The 20,657-nt window shown below is 40.7% G+C and overlaps 1 protein-coding gene across 4 annotated transcripts in view; it reads left to right on the top strand.

Annotated features, from left to right (window-relative positions):
• ccser1 (coiled-coil serine-rich protein 1) overlaps window positions 1-20,657 on the top strand; it is a 120,771-nt gene that overhangs the window by 72,421 nt on the left and 27,693 nt on the right. Inside the window, exons 11-12 of one of the 4 annotated variants that reach the window (XM_088295510.1) lie at window positions 6,445-6,493; window positions 20,070-20,123. The exons of 2 other annotated variants lie outside the window; for them this stretch is intronic. In XM_088295510.1, coding sequence (XP_088151636.1) covers window positions 6,445-6,493; window positions 20,070-20,086 — 66 coding nt within the window. In that variant the 3' untranslated portion in view covers window positions 20,087-20,123. The remainder of the gene's footprint in view (window positions 1-6,444; window positions 6,494-20,069; window positions 20,124-20,657) is intronic. One more of the 4 variants, XM_088295502.1, reaches the window with a different exon arrangement.

Raw genomic sequence — 20,657 nt, 5'->3', positions numbered from 1 at the left:
ACTGACCAGCGAGTGGCAGCATGGCGGCATAGGGCGTCCAGAAAATACAAAGAAGAAAGAAGAATAGTAGTCAAATAGGAAATAGAAGAATCTCGGTTAACTATTGGCTTATCTGGTGACAACAAAGTGGTTGCAAACTCTTCTCAGTGTAAGTTCTTAGTAAGATGATGAATAACATATGAGCCACTCTACACAAAAAAGCCGTCCTGTCTGTGTCCGGCAACAAGCTTCCTGATTGGTTATCGTTCATGTCACAATCACTGTCGCCGTATTAGACAAAGTGTAAAAATTTGCGACCTTAATGGATGTTTAGCATTTTTAATTGTTTGCCCCACCCGTCCAATGAGCAGATTGGGCAGGATGGCCCAGGGGATATTTATGGCCCGCAGGATGATACTTTGTGGCCCACTATATGACATCAAGTTCAATGTTAGTGCTGTCCCCAACTTTTTAAATGTGTCATCGCCTCTGGTGTATTTTTTATTTATTCATTTATTTATATTCTTAATATCATACTTATGAACTACCATAGCTCAGGCTCATGACACTTTTGGCAAAACATAATTCTGAAGTGAGACCAAATGGAAGGACAATATCCTGTCACCCAATTCCAATCATGTCTTTGTCAAAACCTGCCTTGAAGAGAGATGTTGGTGATGAGAACAGAATATTGTAAGAGAAACAGGAGACACGATCTTATTTTGTTGAGCAATGATCAAAGGGGCTGCCTTGAATGCATAGAAAAAGTTGTCAGATGTCAACTGAACAAACTGAGGAGTATGCTCAGTACCAGGGAAATGAGGGAGGCGACCGGGTCACTCTTGTTCACGTTCTGAAGAATGCTTCATGTTATTAAAAAGATTGAGAAGATTGGATTGTTTCAACTTTTTTCAATATTTGAACCCTTTTTTATGTGGTATAATTGATGCGGGCCAAGCACACTCAGCCCCCTCATATGTTGAGCTTGAGAACTTTGCTCTAAACCCACCTCACGTAGCAGGATAATTGATAGACTGTAATTTAGAGACATCCAGTCATCGGCCTTTGACTTTGAGCTAGAGAGAGGAAAAATGCTCCAATTAGATCCCATTATTGGTATATGTGAACCTTGCTTTACTTTGTTTTCACATATACACTGACATAAGCCCTTCAAAAGCAATTACTGCTCATTCATGTCTGGTCGTTTATTTACAAAGTGACATTCATAGTATAGTTGTGTCCCAATACTTCTGTCCGCTTGGGGAATGAGTGCATATTTTTTTCCCAACTCCGCCTTCAGCCAGCGCACATCGATACTATATATAAGCTTTAAATATTCATATAGATTATTGCAAAGCATTCCCTTCTCTGGGAATTTTTGCTGGAAAAATATGACATCATCGGTGACTAGTCTTCATCACCGCCACTTTCATCACGTTAGTGTCACCTTAAAAAAAAAAAAAAAATCTGAAGTCATGCAACCTCTACTGTCCACTTATACATCATGCTGCTGCTTTGGATGGAGGCCACATATTCACCCAAAGCTGACAAGATTTAATATTGCATGAGAGGCAAGCACACTTTTTAAAGTGTGATTGACCAGACTCCCCTACCCCACTCTCATTTCTCAATTGTGCTCTTTTAAAAAGTGAAAGATGGAGAGACAGAGAGAAGAAGAGAGAGTGGAAGTGTGGCCTGCGAAAAAGAAAAGCTATTTTACGCCCTGCAGAGAATTTTATGAGCTTGGAGGTATGGTAGCTGTTTGAAAGTTTTTAGAGGGGATTGAATAGATTGGAATTGCTTTATTTCAGCAAGCTAATTTCATGGGCATTCCTATCAGGAAGCTTTTATGAGGGGAATCAAAGGCTCTTGATGGTTACTTCTCTCTTGTTGCCTTTCTCATTCGCTCGCTCTATTTTCTCCAAATGTCTGCAGCTTTACTTCTGCCGCTTCGCCTTGTTTCATATCCACCAAAACACTCCCTGTCATCATTCAAAATGATTATTTACATACCTGTATCATGCTCCTGTCCTAACAGCATCCACCTATAAATGAATATTAAGACAATGTATTTTTATGGTATTTAAAACTGAATGTGTTGCATTGTGGGTGAACCATAAATATTAAACGGGCCTGCCAGCAGTCCAGACCTGGCTTCCATTGAAAATGTTTTCCGCATTACGAAATGCATAATACGACAATGGATGACCCCGGACTGTTGCGCCATTGAAGTTCTATATTAAGCAAGATTGGGAAAGAATTTCAACGCTTCAACCGTTAGTGTCCTTAGTTCCCATTGCATATTTAAACATTAAATATATTATCTTTGGAGCGTGTTCAGTTTCGGCTAAAAAATATCAATATATGAATGTTTTTTGATTATATTTTCATTTTACTCCTTTGGAATTAGGATTTGTTCTATATACACTGTAGAGCACCAGGATCTGGGGGAAAAAGTGGACCCGGTAACTCTTGGCATTGGGAGTTTGTGTCAGAATCTCTTTTTACACTGCCTGCTGGTGTTTAAACACCACTAACAGAATGGGAGGACAAGTTTGACCTGGCAATTTTCCGCCTTTAGAGATGGTATCTTTTACGCTGCTTGTAAATCCTGGCCAAAACGATTCTCAAAGCGCACTGTTGCGTCAAATGGCAACTTTTGGGCGCTTTAGTGTTGTATAAAAGGCACAGGCAGAAAGATGCCGGCTCACCTCTGCTACTTTCAAGCCTCTATTGTGCTCTCTAATTTGTGAATGAATGGCTGGCATCTCACCAATGTGCCCCACTACATTGCAATATAGAAATAAAGTTGTATTGTATCTTGCATGCAAACCTTGAAAGAAATGTCAGAAATTCAAATAAATTACATGCACCTTTTTACAGACTAAGCCAGAACAGTCATCAATTCTTTCCCTTCGCCGACATTTCGTTGTTGGCCACTACAGTCAGGAGGTTAAGAAGAATTCAGTTCATCGCCGTTTTGTGTTACAACCGCCGTAACCCTGGACTGTATTCTACTTCATTGGAACCCTCCATGAGCACGCATGACGACACGCATCATGTCAACGTGCGTCATCAGCACTCTTTGCCACTTGAAGCAGCAGAAGGAGGGCTTGTCCAAACGCTGATTGAACTTATGTAGGTCTCCTATTCCTGTAAACTAGATCATTTTGTACAAACGTGGTCCTCACTGAGTAATAGCGACAATAAGACAGACCCAGAAATGTGCGGTGTCCTATTTAGAGTTTTTGTATCCCCCCCTCTTTTTTTGGGGGGGGGGTAATGTCTTGTCCCTTCATCCACCTCAAAGTTTTCTAATCTTGTTAATATCACACTTTTAATTTGTCGCCTTTTCCACATTTGGATCAATTTTCTCAAGCCTCGTTCTCACTCAGCTTTCTTCCTTCTTACTTTCCGCTTTTGATTTTCCATCTTCCACAGAATGTTTCACATCACTTCCTTGAACTCATTTCATCATCGGCCTGACTACTTCCCTGTCTTTATGCCCGCTATTTCACCTGTATACCTCTCCATTCTCTTCACATCCATCACTGCTCATCATTTTCTCTCATAACTTCCACTTTCTGTGTGCATCAGTCTGTTGAGTTACACTTTTTAATGTTCATGTGTCGTCGTGTCAACTATTTCACAGCTCAAAATCTCATTCATGACATTAAAGGAGTACAAGATCCTAGATGGCCCATTTTTTTACTAACAAGCTCAGTTTATTCATTTTTTGATCAGGAAACGGAAATTGGTGAACAATTTCTTTTTCATCTATTCATTTTGGAGATATTAGGACGACTTGATAAACGCGCCACGCCCCCCTGCTGTGACCAAGCGCTTTCCATATGGTGTAATGTAAATTAGCTGGAAATTAGAACACAAATTTAAACACAGAAATAAATATACAATAGATTCCAGAAGAACAGCAGAACTGTGAGCCTCATGTTGAGTCGAAAGTGTCCTCAATCGGGTTTCAAAAGTGGACGGAGATGTTAGTCATTGAAGCGTCCCTTTAATATATAAAAAAAATAAGGGATTTTTTCCCCCCCCAGTCAAAATACAAGTACAGCCACACAAGTTGCACAGTTAAAATAAGGCGACCAAAATCTGAGACATTTTAAATCCCCCCCAAATTTGGGCAGGTTAAACTAAGACTACCGTATTCCGCCAAATGTTGTGCAGGCCAACTTGAGACCACAATAAATCTGCCCAAAACTGCACAAGTTAAAAAGTAACTAATCTAAATCCCCCAAAAGTTATGCTGGCTAAATCAGTGATTACGGCATGTGGAACAAATGTAATGCACTTACTTTGTCACTTGAGTGAAGACTAAAAGTTGTTTGTGATGACATTTTGCTTGCACCACTGCTGAAGAAATTGGTGGTAGGCTTGTGAGATGTGGTCTCTCTCTGAGGCACCGTAGCGCTTCGAATTTAGGACGTTGCATTCCTTTAGTTCACCCCAAGATGGCAAAATGCATTTTACACTCTTTAACTTTAAATGACCACAAATTCAGTCAAAAAAATTAACAAAACACTGTCAAGTTTCAAATGTTCAAATAAGATGCGCATGTTAAAATGAGGTAACTATAACTTCTAATTATTAACAGCGAGCAAATAGCTCGGGGTGCATTATAAGATTCCAATATCATTCCACCTCGAATTTTAAATGAGGCTTTTTGACGCTGCACCCGTCCCATCCCGCAAATCGCATTTATATGATAACATAAAAAGAACGTGGTTGCTTACATCTTCCCATGAAAGTCCTTTTGATAATGAGAGCCCCTTCCAGACCCGGGTAATATCTTTATGTTTGGGAGTAGGGTGTTTAATTGTGCTTTTATACCATCATCAAGTTTTACTATTGGAGGCCACTTTCCATCTGCCCGCTGTAGAATTACCCCTCTGTGTGCAAACACTTGAGAGCCATAGTCAGGAGGGCAGGTGGGAAGCTTTAAAACTCCTCCATTTTCCTCAATTCTTGTTTCAAGCCAACACATTTTACATCTCAACTTGTCTTGCGTAACACCGAAGGCGATTTTTGGTCAACTTGTTAAATTCGCATGGCTACCGGCATGTAGTACACCATCAAGTGTCATCAATACTCCTCATTAATTCCCCTGCTGCCGAGCGTCGGTCACGCCGAATTGGAGACAGAGGCAGCAAAGACTCTTGCGAAGATGAGTCATGCTGCCCTCAGCTTCCACCTCACGTCTCTTATTTCCTCCAGTTAGTTTTCTAGGTTGACAACTTGAGGCAAGACTGTTTTAAAGTGCTAAATGAAAAACTGGAGATTCACTTTGTTGCTTTTGCATTGTCAAAAGTCAGTTACTTGACTGTACATTGACTCCCCACGGTTCCCTGTTGACTTTTTGTTGAAAAGCTCACCTATTCACGCGTTCTTTCTGAAATGCCCATCCATGCCACAAGATGGCAACAAACCCTTTATCAATAGGTTGGTGTCAAGGAAGTATACACTGAAGTGATCCCTCTTGACTGACACAAGCTTTGTATGTTGAGGAGGAGCCAAGTTAAGCTTGGGATGTTAGTAAAAGTTCTGGCGTGTCTTTGCAGCATGTGTATGTACGTGAGACAACGAGGGTAATGTAAGATGAGTATTAAATATTAAAGTGTTTGGTGATAATCTTTTGTGGTGCATTTATGATCTGATCGTCTAAGACGAGACAATTATAAATATTTTCAGGGGGTTGGGTCAATTCCTCACTGTTATTTACATTGACTTACCACATCACTATGTTTGGTATGCCAAAATGTGGGTCTAAAAAGTGCCCTGTTTTGGGTCAATTAGACCACTTTTCCGGTTTCTAACCAGATAATCGAGATATTGGCGCTTTTTCATTGGCCAAAGTAGTTACCTGGAAAGCCAGGGTTCAAAGTCCGCCAAGTTGTTACCACATGGGGGATTCATCAACAAATCACAACACAGGTTGTCTTTGGGCACTTTACACATTGACCATATCGAGAACAACACTCTCTCGGGAAAAAGAATTAATTAGGGAATAAATGAAAAAGACCAGAGCGAGTTTTGCTCAGAGTGATTGTCTGCGGTTTGGTTTTTGTAGTTTGTCGCACTCCTTCCTTGAACTCTGTTGCTAACCAAAACAGCAATGCCAAGTAAGGCATGTAAACTGTCTCCGTTACCTACAGAAACTTTGAATCTTGTAATCCAGCTCTTTTTATTGTCTTCTAGCAAACAATGTGGACTACTTTTATCGGTGGCTGTACTGTGTATTTGTGTAGATCAAAAAGACTTAATCAGTCTTCCACTGATGAATGTACACCGAGGTTGATTTGTGCTTGCTGTGTAATACTCTTAAGTGTTGCAGACTAACAATCCCTCTTTGTCTCTGTGCCCACCCCTTCTTTTTCCTGATTTTGATTTATTTTTTTTCTTTACAACATTGGTTGCTTTTTGTGTCAACATGTCTTCTGTTTCTAGGGCATCAAGGCGCATGGGAGCGCCACGTTGTCCTCAAGGAGACAACTGAGTGAGTGTCTATTCTGATATCACCCGATTGGACGTGACTGTCTTGTAGTGGCCCCGTGTACTCAACTAGATATACCAAAACTGAACCGATACACTAGGGGTCTTTGTACTGGGTCTTGTGGTGTACACTCTGCTTTTTTTTTTTTTACATCACAAATGATGCTCATTTAGCAGTTATTCTGCCTTCTGCAATTTTTGAGAAAACCTAGACCAGGGTTTTCCAACATTTATTGTGCCTGGGCTCATATTTTACATGAGAAAACATCACTACACATGAGCAAATAAAAATGGCACCAAAAGTATGAAATAATGATCTCGTTTCAGTTTCCTCACACACTTGCTTCGTCTGTGCCATTTTAGTTGAACACAAAGCTATTTATTATTCTTGTGCATCAATTGCAACAGACAGATAGACGCGCTAATTGTAGCTTCTGATCTCTTGTGGGAGAAAATTTAATTGTTTAGCCAGCGTAGGAATATAAGCAAAGAGAAATTATTATAGTAAATAAATAATCATTTTTAGGAGGGCTGGGTTTCAAAAAATCGCTAACTATATATCGATCCTTTTTAAAAGGCGTCTTTTTTTCCATAAACAGTGCGAAAGTAGCGTATCAAAACAAAATGGCGGAAGCAGTGGCGTCATCACTAACATGCATGAAGGTCGATGTATTTATTGGTTTGATCGGGTCATGTTAAATAAAACGTAGATGATTAATGTAACTGCTTTGGCTTCAATTCTTTATGTGAATGTGAATATTTTTACTAATACACCAAGTTACAGTCAGCAGTTTGTACTAATTGCAGCATTGGTTCTTCTGAGAATGCCTTCTATACGAACGTAAAGTTGGTACCGCGTGAAATTCTTGATTGAATTGAAAATCAAAGTCAATAGTGAATTGAATTGAACCCTTGTGCATTGTATCAAATTTGGAAATTTTAATCGGTACTCAGCCCTAATTTTTAGACCTGTTAAATGAATTGGGATCATTTCCTGCAATGCAGTTCATGATTGCTCATAACATTTTAATATTACGTCATTTGTTGAGAATCACTGACTAGTTTTGGGAAATAGACCAAACTTAGTCAGATATTTTCAACCTAATAATTAATCATATATATATATGTGTATATATGTATATGTATATATGTATATGTATATATGTATATGTATGTATATATATATATATGTGTATATATATATATATATATATATGTATATATATATATATGTATATACATAGCTAAAAAAAAATAAACTAAACTTTAAAAAAAAAACGTTCAAAAAGTCATGCAACTCTATAGGAAGGCTTTGTCATGTCTGGTCAAAGCAACCTCAAACATATTTGGATATTTCCAATGTATGAATCAGGACCCGGTATGGAGACCCTTTAAGTGAGGAATGCTCCCTGTCTTGTTACGTAGAAGGGAATGCTGCCCAGTGCCCACTGTACTTAACCCTGTGAAATGGTGACCCGTGAAATGACCTCTCTTCTGGTTGTACAACCTGGACGTTGACATGATGGCCCAAATTTCTTTGTCGTAAAGAAAGTTAGGGGAAGAAAGAGGTACTGACTCTTTCTCTCCATTTGTTATGAGTCAGTGGCTTTTGTATAAACCTAATGGTCGCAGGAATGAACAATGGAAAGTGTACTTCTTCAGCGGAAAAGGGTGTTTGAGTGCTTGACGTATCTAATCAAGCAAGCACAAACCTCTTTTTTTTTTTTTTTTCCTTTTAAACGCCCAGAATATATATTTTGTCGCCTGTGGTAGGTTTAGGGAATACCAAGTGACACAACATTCACTTTAAGCAGTATGTGTACTACATATAGTATATACAATTTACCAACTTAGTATCAACAACCCGGGTGCGTCTGATACATATGAAGATGGTGGAAAAGTTAATTTAGCGCAGTGAAAGCCTGAACTCAGTGGGCCCTTTTTTCATACATGTTGCTTAAGTCAAGCATGCATTTCTTTTTTGTACAACCTGTCATCCCCTTACCTCGCACAGAAGTTTTGCTTGACCGCTGTGACCCGTCAACTGATCAGTAACAAATTCCCGCCCGCGCACTCCTTCATTCTGATTACACTCCACATTCACACACACCCACGTCACAAGCATGCATCAAATGTTGACCATAAAGTCCAATCAGTCCGTTTCTGATTGCCTGCTTCCGTGTGTTTACGTGCGTGTGCATGATTGCATGCGTGCATGCATGCGTGTGTGTATATGTGTGAAGGTTAAAGCCTGAAGAGACCGAGTGCCATTAGAGTGTCATTTGTTTGCTTTGTATGTGCAAGGGCACCTCGGCACGTTGTTCAAATGTGCGCGTGTGACTGTGTGAGTTATTTTTGCCCAGGTTTTTTAGCAGGAAATCCCTCATCATCTTTGTCTTTGTACGCGTCGGTGATTCTTCTTGCTCATTAGACTCCTTGAAGACCGATGCTAATGTGGAGCTGTGGAATTACGATTCTATTGTGGATCTGTTTCAGGGAAAACAGCATTAATGAATTAAAGCCTCTTGTTTCTTTGTCAAGGTGAAACCGAGCAGGAAAGGGAGTTTTTTTTTTAATGTATCTCTTTTATTTCCCCTCAATGGTCTAGTCATAAGGAAAAAACGGTCAAGTGTTTGCTTACTGCTCTTTTAGGGTCTGGTTTAACAAAATCCTAACTAGCAGGTGCCTGGAACTAGGTTGCATGGTCAGTGTAAGGGACCGTGTGCGCTGCTGGTGGGCATGTTGAGCTTGATTTAGTAGAATTGCAATTTTCTACCAAAGATCCCAAATAACAGGAGCAAAATTGCATGTTCACTCATTTAGGTGTAAAAGTGATGGTGACCGGCCTATTTGAAAGGGAGATTTGCGCTTTCTGAAGCGGTGTTGGTTTTCACTGTTGAACATTTGATAGAGCGCTCCAAGCGCAAAATTAGTTTGCAGAGATGGGATTGTAAATGTTTTTGAAAAGTGCAAAGCTCAACAAAAATGGTCGCAGCAAGGACAGACACTCGCAGATTCTTTCAAATTCCGTCAGATTGTATAAAACTTCACATGCATATTTCCACATAACGCATGGTTTGCTTCAATGCTTTGCTTCAAAGCATTACCTCCTCTTTTATTTTTGAAAACTGTAGAATATTCTTATTTCCATCAGCAAGTAACAACCTTGTCATTTGTGTTTCAAGAATTGTTGATGTAGTAGTACAAATTCAGTACTTGAAGGTATCTTAACGTGGTTAGTCGGTGGTGGGACGTGTGCCTTGAGGAGCAGGCAGGAAATGCGTGTAACTGAGTGACTGAGACTGTTTGGAAAAATGACTAGTTATTTTTTATTTTTTTTGCTTTATTTTCTTTCTACATTGTTGCGCAGAACAAGTTGAAAAAATTAACGGATGTCATTGATTAATCGACATTGTCTTGATTATCAACATTTTTTTGTACATTGCTTCGCAGATCAAGTTGAGAAAATTAAAGTCATTGATTAATCGACGTCTTGGTTATCAACACCTTAAAGTTGTCAAAAAATGGGCGTTCAACCCTTTATGACCCATTTAAATGTTGAACATGTTTGAAGTTTTAAAACAAGCTTAGAAAAACAACTCTTAAAACGCCCTACACCATATGATAATCCGTTTTGAGGCATCCAGTGATCGATCCTTTGTCAGCTTTGATCAGAAAGTGGAAAAAGTGTTGGTTTGCGTGTTGTGCTTCATTCACCGTAGCTGCATCTCCATAAGGAAAATTTTGTGGCAAACGTCAAAGACCAAAGGGGAAAAAAACCGCCCAGACTTGCCTTTAAATAGTAAGGGCTGTACTTTACCAAGCAGGGCTTACGCTTAGCTTCTGCTTTTCTTTTGTATGTGATTTGTATGCTTGTAGTACAGTAGAATGCTTCAGAAGTGGATCAAATTGGAATTCAAACCAAAACTTTCTGGGGGTAAAAAAGTCCCTCCTTAGTGTTCCAAACAAGGTTTTATTCGTAAAGTCTTGACCAACGTCGTTAATGGGTGCATTAGTGCATAATGCTTTTGCAAGGCCCCGTAATGGCCCGACAGCGGTGGCCAGCAGTAACACGGTGTTTGTGGACTTTAATGTCGTAAATGCATTTGCTCTTAATGCGTCTTGTAAATATTACAACTACATTTGCCAAGCGCCGTACTTAGTAGTTAGTCGCTGTGCGGTACATTTATATTGACTGAATGCGAGTGTCTGTGTTGGAATGGGTAGCAGGTGGAGAAGAAAGAGCGTGGGTTTACAATGGAGTATGCCCAGTGGCGCTCGTTGCAGAGATGAAAGATTTTTATACCCAGGTGGAGGTTGCCTGCCAGAGAAAGTGTGCATGTGTGTTTTGCATAATGTCATATGTGCCTTGTAGGGGTTGAATGAGGGCAAGAACCGTCGGCTATTTTCAGTTTGTGTGTGCGGACGTATGCATGTTTGTACTGCTGGCTCGTGTCGTTGATGCGCTACTTTGGGGAGCTGTCCGTGTTGCCTTGTTGTGAGTCCAAGACATCCCAGATTTTGAAGTACAGTTGTTTTGGTGGCCGTGGTCCAAGATTGACTGCAATCCATTCTGTGGTGCCTGGTGACATTCCATCCATCCATTTTCTCAACAATTTCTCCTTGTTTGGGTCACGGGTGAGCGGGAGCATATCCAGGCTGACTTTGGGTGAAAGGCGGAGTATACACCTAACTGGTCGTCAGCCATTTGGTTATTGACAAACAACCATTTGTAAAATGATAAGGGGTAATACAATTGTTTCACTTAAACATAACTAAAACTCTTATAAACACATATATAAAATACTCAACACTTTTTACAAGTGACAAGCACATGGCAGCAAATGTACTGTAGTAGTCTCCGTCTTCACTCAATGTGGCGTCTTGTCAAACAGCACAAAGAATGGACTGAATTGTTGACATGCCGGCTGAGTATTCAGGCAAGCCAACAAGATTGGGAACAAAATGCAAAGCAGGAACAGACTTAACCATTTACTACCTTGGTAAATACACTGTAAAGTGAATTCCGTATTTTTTTATATTTACATTATTCCCAGAAAGATCCAAAGAGTGAGAACTGTGTTGTGCAGAATTGTGGAGATCTGAATGCACCTTCCTTCATTTAGTCTACTGGCATGGCTGCTTTAAAACAGGCCTTGTTGTCAGCCATATGTGCACACATGCTACAGAGAAAAAGGTAGAAGAGGAGGAATACTTTTTTTTTTTTAAAGTCCCACATGACAGCCCCCATGTAGATCGGGGCTTCGCGCTGGTCTGGCAGCTTTAGAGCGCCTTGTTGTCATGATACTGAAAAGCCCCATGACGACCTAGTGCCTAATTCAAATGATCATGATCATTATTAAGCTCCTTCAAAGCTTGCTGATGAGCTGATTATTCGAATCAGGTGTGTTGCAGCAGTGACAGATGGAAAACATGCAGGAAAGTGGCCCACCAGGACCGGCGTTTGACACCTATGATCTAGTGGGAGGAGGCTTAAAAGTGATATATTTTCACGGCTCAAACCTCAAACGTGTCATTTGTAGACAGGTCGGAGGAGTGGCATTTGATTGACAGTTGACAGTTCTTTGGGGACTGGTTTTACATATTCGGCGGATGCCCCCAAATCATTATACATTATTTCCCACCTTTTTGACGTTTCGTGTTTAACTTCCCTTTTTTTTTAATCATTCAAACGTGACAGCAACACTTCTCGATGGTGTGTCAAATTTAGAAGACATTAATTTTTAATTGTCAAGGATTTCCACCCCCCCCCCCCCCCGTTGCAGCTCAAATTTTCACAGGTTTGAGTTTTTTGCCTTTCTGCCGCCTTCATCCTCGTCACACAATCGAGTGACTTGGGGAGACGCCAACAGTCAGACATTTCTGTAGCGCTTGTCTTCATTAGGGTCATCTGGAGGATATCCCAGATGGTTTTGCGCAACAGGTGGCATACTGGTTACCTGCCAATCACTGCTCATAACCAACCTGGAACCTCTCACATTCATCTTCCAAGTATCATGACTGAAACTCATGATTGTTCAACTATGGAAAATCAAGGTCCGAGTAAGAAACTGTAGACTTACACCCTGTCATCTGCAAGTGGTTCTTATCAGGGAAACCAAATCATTTCAAAACAAGCACAGAGCACTGCAGTGTCTCACACACACACACGCTCCTCTGTGTATGTGTGTTGATGTGAGGTAATCTCCACCCTGGCTCACCGCCAGACAACTTATCTGACTGTGATCCACACGGCTACTCGCGGCGACTCCTAATTATAGACAGAGGCACTCAAACAGACAAGCCTGCACACAGCGTTTCCATGTTCTCCTGTGCACTATTCACAGTAATGAGCCACTTTGCCCCGCCCCCCAAAGCCTCAAGGGGAGCTGCTACACTCCTCCACCCTCACGGCTCCTTGACGGAGGCCACCAGGACGACCTACCTCTGCCAGCAGAACATCTGCTCCTCTGCTCGCGCAATGTTGCACTCAAGCAAGCAAAATGTTTTATTTTTTTAAGCCACCATGTCTGGCTTGCCTTTCCACCACCGGTTGTGTTGGCGCAAGCAAAACCAGGGATGCAGGACAGCATTTAAAAGGCAACAATGGAGGCTGTCAGTCATGTGTTTTTCTTGGCAATTTTCTTTTTTTTTTTTTTGGTGGAAAGGCTCTATTTATTCTTTTCAATATGTCTCCATTGTCGCATGAAAGTGACAATTCAATGAGGACAAGAGTAGCAAGCCAGTTTACAAAAAACCTAATAATAGGTTAAAAAGAATACCGTTCTGGTCCTTCGATTACATGACAACCGTTTTGATACAGGTAATGCTAACTGTGTAAACTCAAAGTGAACATTTTCTTGACAAAGCCAGCAGTATTGTTGCCGTGTGAACATTGAAAGATGTTTTTTTTTGTCTTACTGTGTAAAATTTGGGAAAATGTGGAATTAAAAAAAAACAACTGCAAAGAAAACCTGACAACTCCTGTTTTTGCTCAATTGTACTTATGTGCCAAATAAGCACTTTGTGGCACAAGTGTGCATGAGTAAGGGTCCCACCTCATTTGTTCATTTGCCAGTAAGGGTCAAACAAAGTTGTTTCGCATTTTCACAATTTCATAGTTTGAGTCAACAAACTATGAATTTGCTTCAAATGGATGGAAGGGTGATGGACATTTCCACTGTGTTTCAGTTTTAGCTCCTCTGGTGTGGAGAGTAATTATCTCTCTGACTTGCTCAGAAAGCTGTCAATGTTTATGTTCACAAATTCGGTGGTTAACGCTGAGTTGTGCTGAGACACGGGCTCCCAGATTGTGATGTGAAATAGAACATTGGCCACTTAGGATGCAACCTAAGTTCTCACGCTGCTGCCGGACACAGATAGAGAAGCTCCTTGCATTGTGATTCTGGCTAATTTGTGTCACAGATTTTTCACCACACTAAAAATTAGTGTGCAACCGCAATCTAGTCACCAGATAAGTGAGCAAGTCACACAGGGATTTTTGTTATTGTTGTTTTTTCCCCCTCATGTCTCTCAATTTTGGAAATTGGTTATGATTGTACTTTTTTTTTTTTTTTTAGGTTTTAAAAATCAGTGTGTGTGTGTGTGCCTCGCTTTAGCGTGAAGAGGGCTTTCGAAAGAACCATGGTTTGAAGAGAAAATGCATGCTGAGAGTTGAGGAACTGCGATGACACTTGGGGCATGAAAAAAAACAGAGGATGAAAGAAAGCTGCTGTAGGGAAGTGGAATGAGATGAGAGAGATGAGCTGTAAAAAAAAAGTGAAGAAGCCAAAAGATAGCAATCGGGGCGACGTAACGCGAAGAGCAAAGGAGAAGAAATGGAGAATATTTGTTTACTTATTGAGATTCAGCATTGACGAGAACAGTCCTCCCACAGTCCCACTGGCTTTTTTCTTTTTTTTTTTTTTCTTTTTAACTTTCCTTCCCTCCTGTTATTTCATTCTTTATCTCGGCTCTTCTTTTTCCATCCATCGTTGTCCTCCTCCCGCCCCCTCCATCTGCACTATCGCAACAGAATGCCACTCGGTGATACTCTGTTCCGATATCTACAATAAAAATGATGTGCAAAGTTGAAGGAGCTGATGTTGATGCAAACAATTTGGTCATCACGCTTGCAAACCGACCCCTTAGACACTGTGATGTCATTTTCAGACAGTACAAGACAAAATGGCCGCCCCCGGAGATGAATAAGAATGAGTGGATTTTTTAATTTGCTTAAAGGGGAAGTCAACCCCAAAAAAGTGTAAACAAGAATATGTTACATGTTACCCTGCGAATTGTAACACGGCATTCTGATTAATATTGCGTTTGTGGAACATGAGTTAAACAACAAAACACACCTATTTTTAGCCATCTCAAGTGGCAACCGTTTTGTCACAATTGCTCAGGCCTCAGGCAACCACCACTCATGGCTCAGCTGTTTTCTGAAGCTGATCCTTAAGATGGCTATAAACAGATTTTGCTGTTTAACTCAAATATTCCCCAAATGCAATCGTAATCGAAACGCCATGTTTAGACTGGTGAAGGCACACATATTGCAAATAAATTTTGGTGGTTGACTTGCCCTTTAATTCAAGTCCCACAAACTCAGTTGTAATCGGAATTCCGTTTTTTGACAACGGGGCTCGCATAGAACTTTCACACAGCAACGTAATATCGCAGGCATATCTTTGTTGGACTTCGGCAATTGCTTTCAGTCCAACAGAGAGCAAATTAAATTTCTGGTTTTAACTTTTATAACCCCGAATATTCCACCTCATGGTTCTTCTGATCTCAGAAGGCAGAACACTGCTTGGTCGAATTTGTGCCATTTTTCATTGTCAGTGACCTCTTTATTTATATTTATATAACAGTTGCAAAAAGATGTAAAATGCTGGCTCTTACAGGCAGTGTAAAAGGAGCATCTGATAATTCATCCCATAGTGGAATATATTTCAACATCAAATTTGTACCCCCCATTCCGTGTCTGTGCCTTTTATTGAGAACTGTGACACAGGAGACATGTGTGACAATGTAATCTTAAAGAGACAAAATACTGTACATGGCGCTTCGTATTAATACCTCCACAGTTGGGAAAGTTGCTGGGATGACTGTGTACCCCGCCTTTGAAGTCTGTGCCTTGAATGGAAAACAGTGACACACACACACACACAAAATAAATAAATAAAGGCAGTTTGAAAACTGCTTCTCATACTACCTCTGAAGGCAAAAAAATTACTGGCTTGACTTTGTCCCAACCATTTCATCATGCAATTCCTACTGAATTGCACACAAGACAAGGCTGGGGGAATGACTCCTTTTAGAGGCAGTCTACAATGAGCTTCTAGTACTACCTCTAAAGGTGTAAAATTGCCAGACCTCATTCCCCCGCTTCGTGATGGTGGCTTTTATACAGATAAGTGAAAAAGACGGATGAGGCCGAGACTTTTAGGATGCCTTTTGATACCACCCTCTGTCCCCATTCCATGTTGGGGCACTATATTTAAAGTGGCAAAATTATTCCCATACTACCCCTGAAAATGGATGATTGCCACTTGACTTTGCCCCCCAAAAAACCCTTCCCCTCCCAACCCCCCTATTGTGCCATTGCTGTTTATAGAGAAAAGAGACGCAAAAGTTGGCTCTTCCAGATACACTGAAGGGCCTTGTGTCTTCATCTCTCTGTTGTCCTCTAAGTAACTTTATCAAGGTAAGTGTCATCTTTAGAACAATGAGAACAGGACAGGACAAAATAGGGCAGAAGGGACTGTGGTGACTACTGCTGCGTGCCTCTTTTTGCCGGCTCAGCCTACCTAGCCCCAGGGACGGCACAGAGTAGAGCGGCACTGAGGCTGTCAGCAGAAGGTGTGCGTGCGTTCGTGTGGGTGTGTGTGCGCGCAAATCACAGAGAAAGTCTGCACTTGTGTGGGAGCCTGTGATCTGTGCCCCTATCCACCGTTATGGCCGCCTCAGGCAGGCCAGGCCAGAGTGGCACAGGATGGGGGGCGACGGCGGGCACCTGACTGGGCACAGATGGCACCGAAAGACAGACGGTGACGACGGCGACAAGAACACGTTAATATATAATTATCTTTACAATGACACAGGGTACACTGGAGTCGAATAAGGAGGGGGCGGTGGGCTCTCTAGGGAAGTGCGGGTACAAGGACAGGATGTGAGAAGACAGAAGGGTGAGAGGAAGTAAGTTGAGAACTGTGGCCACACGCATGAGGCTATTTTTGAAAGTGTAGATTTTTTTTTTTGGAGTGTCTTTTTGCCTCTTGTCAACGTGCAAAGAGTTTTCGGTTTTCACAGCGTAAACCATTTCAACACAGTTTTTCCCATTTAAAGGAGACAAATTAGTGATATGCATATTGCCTAACATGCTGCTACATACGCTACTCACAGAGATAAATCTGGTCAATTTTAACACTGGCAGTTAGCATCCATTTCGGAATGTGCATTAGCGCCATCTACAGGACTGTGGTGAAACTGGCATGTGTGTCTTGTATTCAACGTGTGATTGATGCTCATTAGTTCATCCACACTTGTATTACATTTTTTCTCTGGATTCACTGTTGTTTGCCCTTTCTAGAATTAACTTTCTTCGGTCTTCTGATTGGCTTTGATGGTTTAACAATCAGAGATAATAGTGCAGTTGGACTGTTCATAAATACTATCAAGAGAAGAGTGGCTTGTCTTAAGATTTGTAGGCAAAGTTAAGGTAATGTTTTTTAAGCGATATATAGGTTGGTACAACTTTTCCTCTGTACCTCCTCATGTCCTTGTTGGCTTTCCCTCGTCATTTTTTTCTCCCCTCCCCGGTCTTCGGCAGCAAAACACATTATCTGTAGTCACATCATAATTTATTTGAATTACACGTTAATATTGTTTGGGTGGCGTATCGAGTGTTACGCCTGCTGGCTCTTCACCCTCTCTGATGTTTTTCTGAAAGGTTGAGATGTCATTAACATTAAGTCGAGTGTCAAGAAGCATCCCTGTTGACTCTGACTTTCTCACTCTTTGCCCTTTCCTACCACTCAAGTAGTGACATTTTTTTTTCTAAATCAAATCATTATAGTTTGTGGTATACTTTGCATTTAAACTATTAATATATGCAATTATAAAAGGGCGGAGGGGGGGGTTACTCACTGCTTGAATTTAACAGTGTCAGGGAAAAATATGATTGAACTCCATCTCGTATGACTTTTGAATTTGCGAGTTCCACTAAATTGGGACCTCATGTGTTGATGTCACGTCATTGTAAACTGATGACCCCTTCTATAGGCGCTGATGTTTTTTTTTTAGCTGAAGTCTGCGTTATTGCAACCTACTGTTGGCTAATCTGCTTCAGATGAATGCGTTCATGCTGTTAGGTGTTACCATTAATGGGATTGTGAGAATGGAGCTATCAGAATAACATTAAGTGTGCCGAAGATTGAGATCCCCAGCGTGCTGGTGTGTATGCTACCACCTGCCGATTTTGTGGATCGACTATAGATGTGACTCCTTTGTGCTTACGCCATTGCAGCAAAAAAAACAGACGGTAACGAAGTTGGATTTGAGATTATTCCCGAGTTCCTGCAGTGCACATAATGTCGGCTAATTATTGGAACAGTATACTGTACATATAGCATCAAAAATATAATTTGAAAGTCCCAACTGTTATGTCATCGTTATATTTCCTTGAGCATCCTCACAATACAAAAAATAACGCACACCAAAAAATGAGTTCTTCAGCGAATACCTGGAGAAAAAAAAATTGCTCGTCTATGTGAAAGTATATGGAGTTTTCTTTATGTCGTCAACAAATCTAGACAACCAATGACAACACCTTATGTGTTGATATATTTTGGATTGCTTTATCGTAGCTAACGTGTGGTGATATTATGGTTTGCAAAATGCTGTTTCTTTGAAATTCAAATTGTCAGTTTCGCCAGTGATCGCCTAGCGAGGACGTTGTGCATATCATTTTCCTTTCATGCAAACAACACAACATGTTAGCTCAGGACGTGAGCGTTTGCAGAAAGGCCTCATTTGAACCGACGTGCCCCCCCTCTTCATCTGGTCATTGCAGGCTTTGATCTGCTGCTCACATGCTTCTCTCATCCAGAATTTCCACAGTTATGTCCCCCACTCTTGGCGCTTCCACAGAGAGCTGCTTGCTGCCTTTTATAGGACAGCGTATTTTTTTTTTGTTTTTTTTTTAAATATGTGATGTTCCCTCTCTACTTTCCTCACTCATAGTACTCCAAATGCTACTGACTCCGGTGGTACTGTGCTCACTTAGAATTGTGCTTATGCTGTATATGCACGCTCTATACATTACTTCGCTCGGCACACTGATATGGCCGTATGTTTTCTATTCCTCTTTTTCCTCATTTGGTAGGGGCGGTTGGCCTATTAGAGCTGACTTTGAGCTAGAGGCTGGGTACGCTTTGGCCTGGTCGCCAGCCAATCAAAGAGCACATATACAGCCTTTCACACCTGAGCACAAAGTCATCAATGTGCCTAATCGGCACATTTGTATCTGTATTTGAACAAAACTATGACTTAATACATTTATAATATAAAACAAATGCATTTTTTTTGCTACAACAGATCCGCATATGTACTTTTACAACTTTTGAGGATTATTGACATTTATTTGTGGAATAGAATACTAAGTGAGGAAAATTATTGCATATTATGATAAAATTCTGGCTATCTGCCAGGATGGCCGAGTGGTCTAAGGCGCCGCGTTCAGGACCCAGTCTCCCCAGGAGGCCTGGGTTCGAATCTCGAATTTCCCCATTGTGGGACTAATAAAGGGCATCTTATCTTCCACGTCCCAAAATCATGGGTGTTACGTTTATTGAAAACTAAATTTTCCATAAATGTGAATGTGAACATGAATGGGTCTTTATATATATATCCCCTGCCCAAGTCAGTTGGGATAGGCTAAGGCTCCAGTTCACTCATACAAATAACATCCTCAGCTCCAATAAGCTCCTAAAAAGAATGTCAATTACTTCTGCAATTAGGTAAACAAACACCCCTATCACGACATTATATCAAACAAAATGCCGTAATTGTTGCTACAGCGCCTGTATTGGCTCTCATTAGGCGTACCTAGTATTGCGTCTCTAAAGTTTTTCCTACCGGTTGACAATGCTGTGTTTGTGCATGAATGCGTTTGAACTAGCGTCACCCCTTCATCACACACCGATCATTAGCGTTGTGCTATTGATGAATATTGCTTGTTTGTTTGCACTTTTATGGATCGTCCATCTGTGCTGGAATCATAATCAGCTGATAAATCATTTTACCCCAATCCACGGGATAATTAATGAGGTGGACAATGTTTTTGACATCTGATAATCGAGCCGTTGCAGATTTGATCAATAGGCAGGAAAAATCGAGTTATCGAGTTGTGTGTAACCTGTTTGTTTTTGTCGTCTTGTGTTTTCCATCCTTTCCATGTGCTTGTTTGTGATTTCATTGTTGCACTCATGTCACTGTGCCATCTCACCACTGTTTCTTCTTCTTATGTTTTATCCCCCCCCCCATCCATGCGTCTTCCTCACTTTGTCTGGAGCCAGTAAGCAGCATGGTATGATGGAAGAGTTAAAAAGAAAAAAAAAACTTAAGAAAAGGTAGGGTTGTCTCATTTGTACCACACAACAAATCTGCAGCTGTTAAGCTTGTTTAGAATTTTACGGTTACAAGTGGAATCTCTAAAGTTGAATGCTTTTTCTTTGTTTTTTTTATTTTTTTTATGTGATGCCTCCAAAGGTTACTAATGATGGCAAAAAAAAATGAGAAATAGGTTGCCAAAAGCATGTGAATGTCAAATGAATTGTTCCAAGGCCTTTTCTCACATGAAGTTACCAAATTCCCTGAAAAGTATTAAATGTGATCTTTTGCATGTTATTTTGTTAGAAACTCCACCTTTAGTAGACAAATACAGTAATATATTAGTAATACAGTTGACGTGTTGATTTGTCATATTTATTCCTGAAATTTGTATTGGCGGAGTCGGGCCATCCTCCGTGAACTTGACGTGACCTGTTAGTCACGTCGTTGCCCTGGGCTACCAGGCCACTTTCAATGTACAACCATGTTAAGGGCTTCGTCATTGAATGTATTCAATTTTGAATTCAAGGTATAACTGTGCTTTAATATTATTC

Source organism: Idiotropiscis lumnitzeri, chromosome 1, assembly GCF_059441095.1.
Source record: "Idiotropiscis lumnitzeri isolate Australia: NSW breed Sydney's pygmy pipehorse chromosome 1, RoL_Ilum_1.0, whole genome shotgun sequence".
NCBI classification, from domain to species: Eukaryota; Metazoa; Chordata; class Actinopteri; order Syngnathiformes; family Syngnathidae; genus Idiotropiscis; species Idiotropiscis lumnitzeri.
This window is presented reverse-complemented; position numbering and strand designations above follow the sequence as displayed.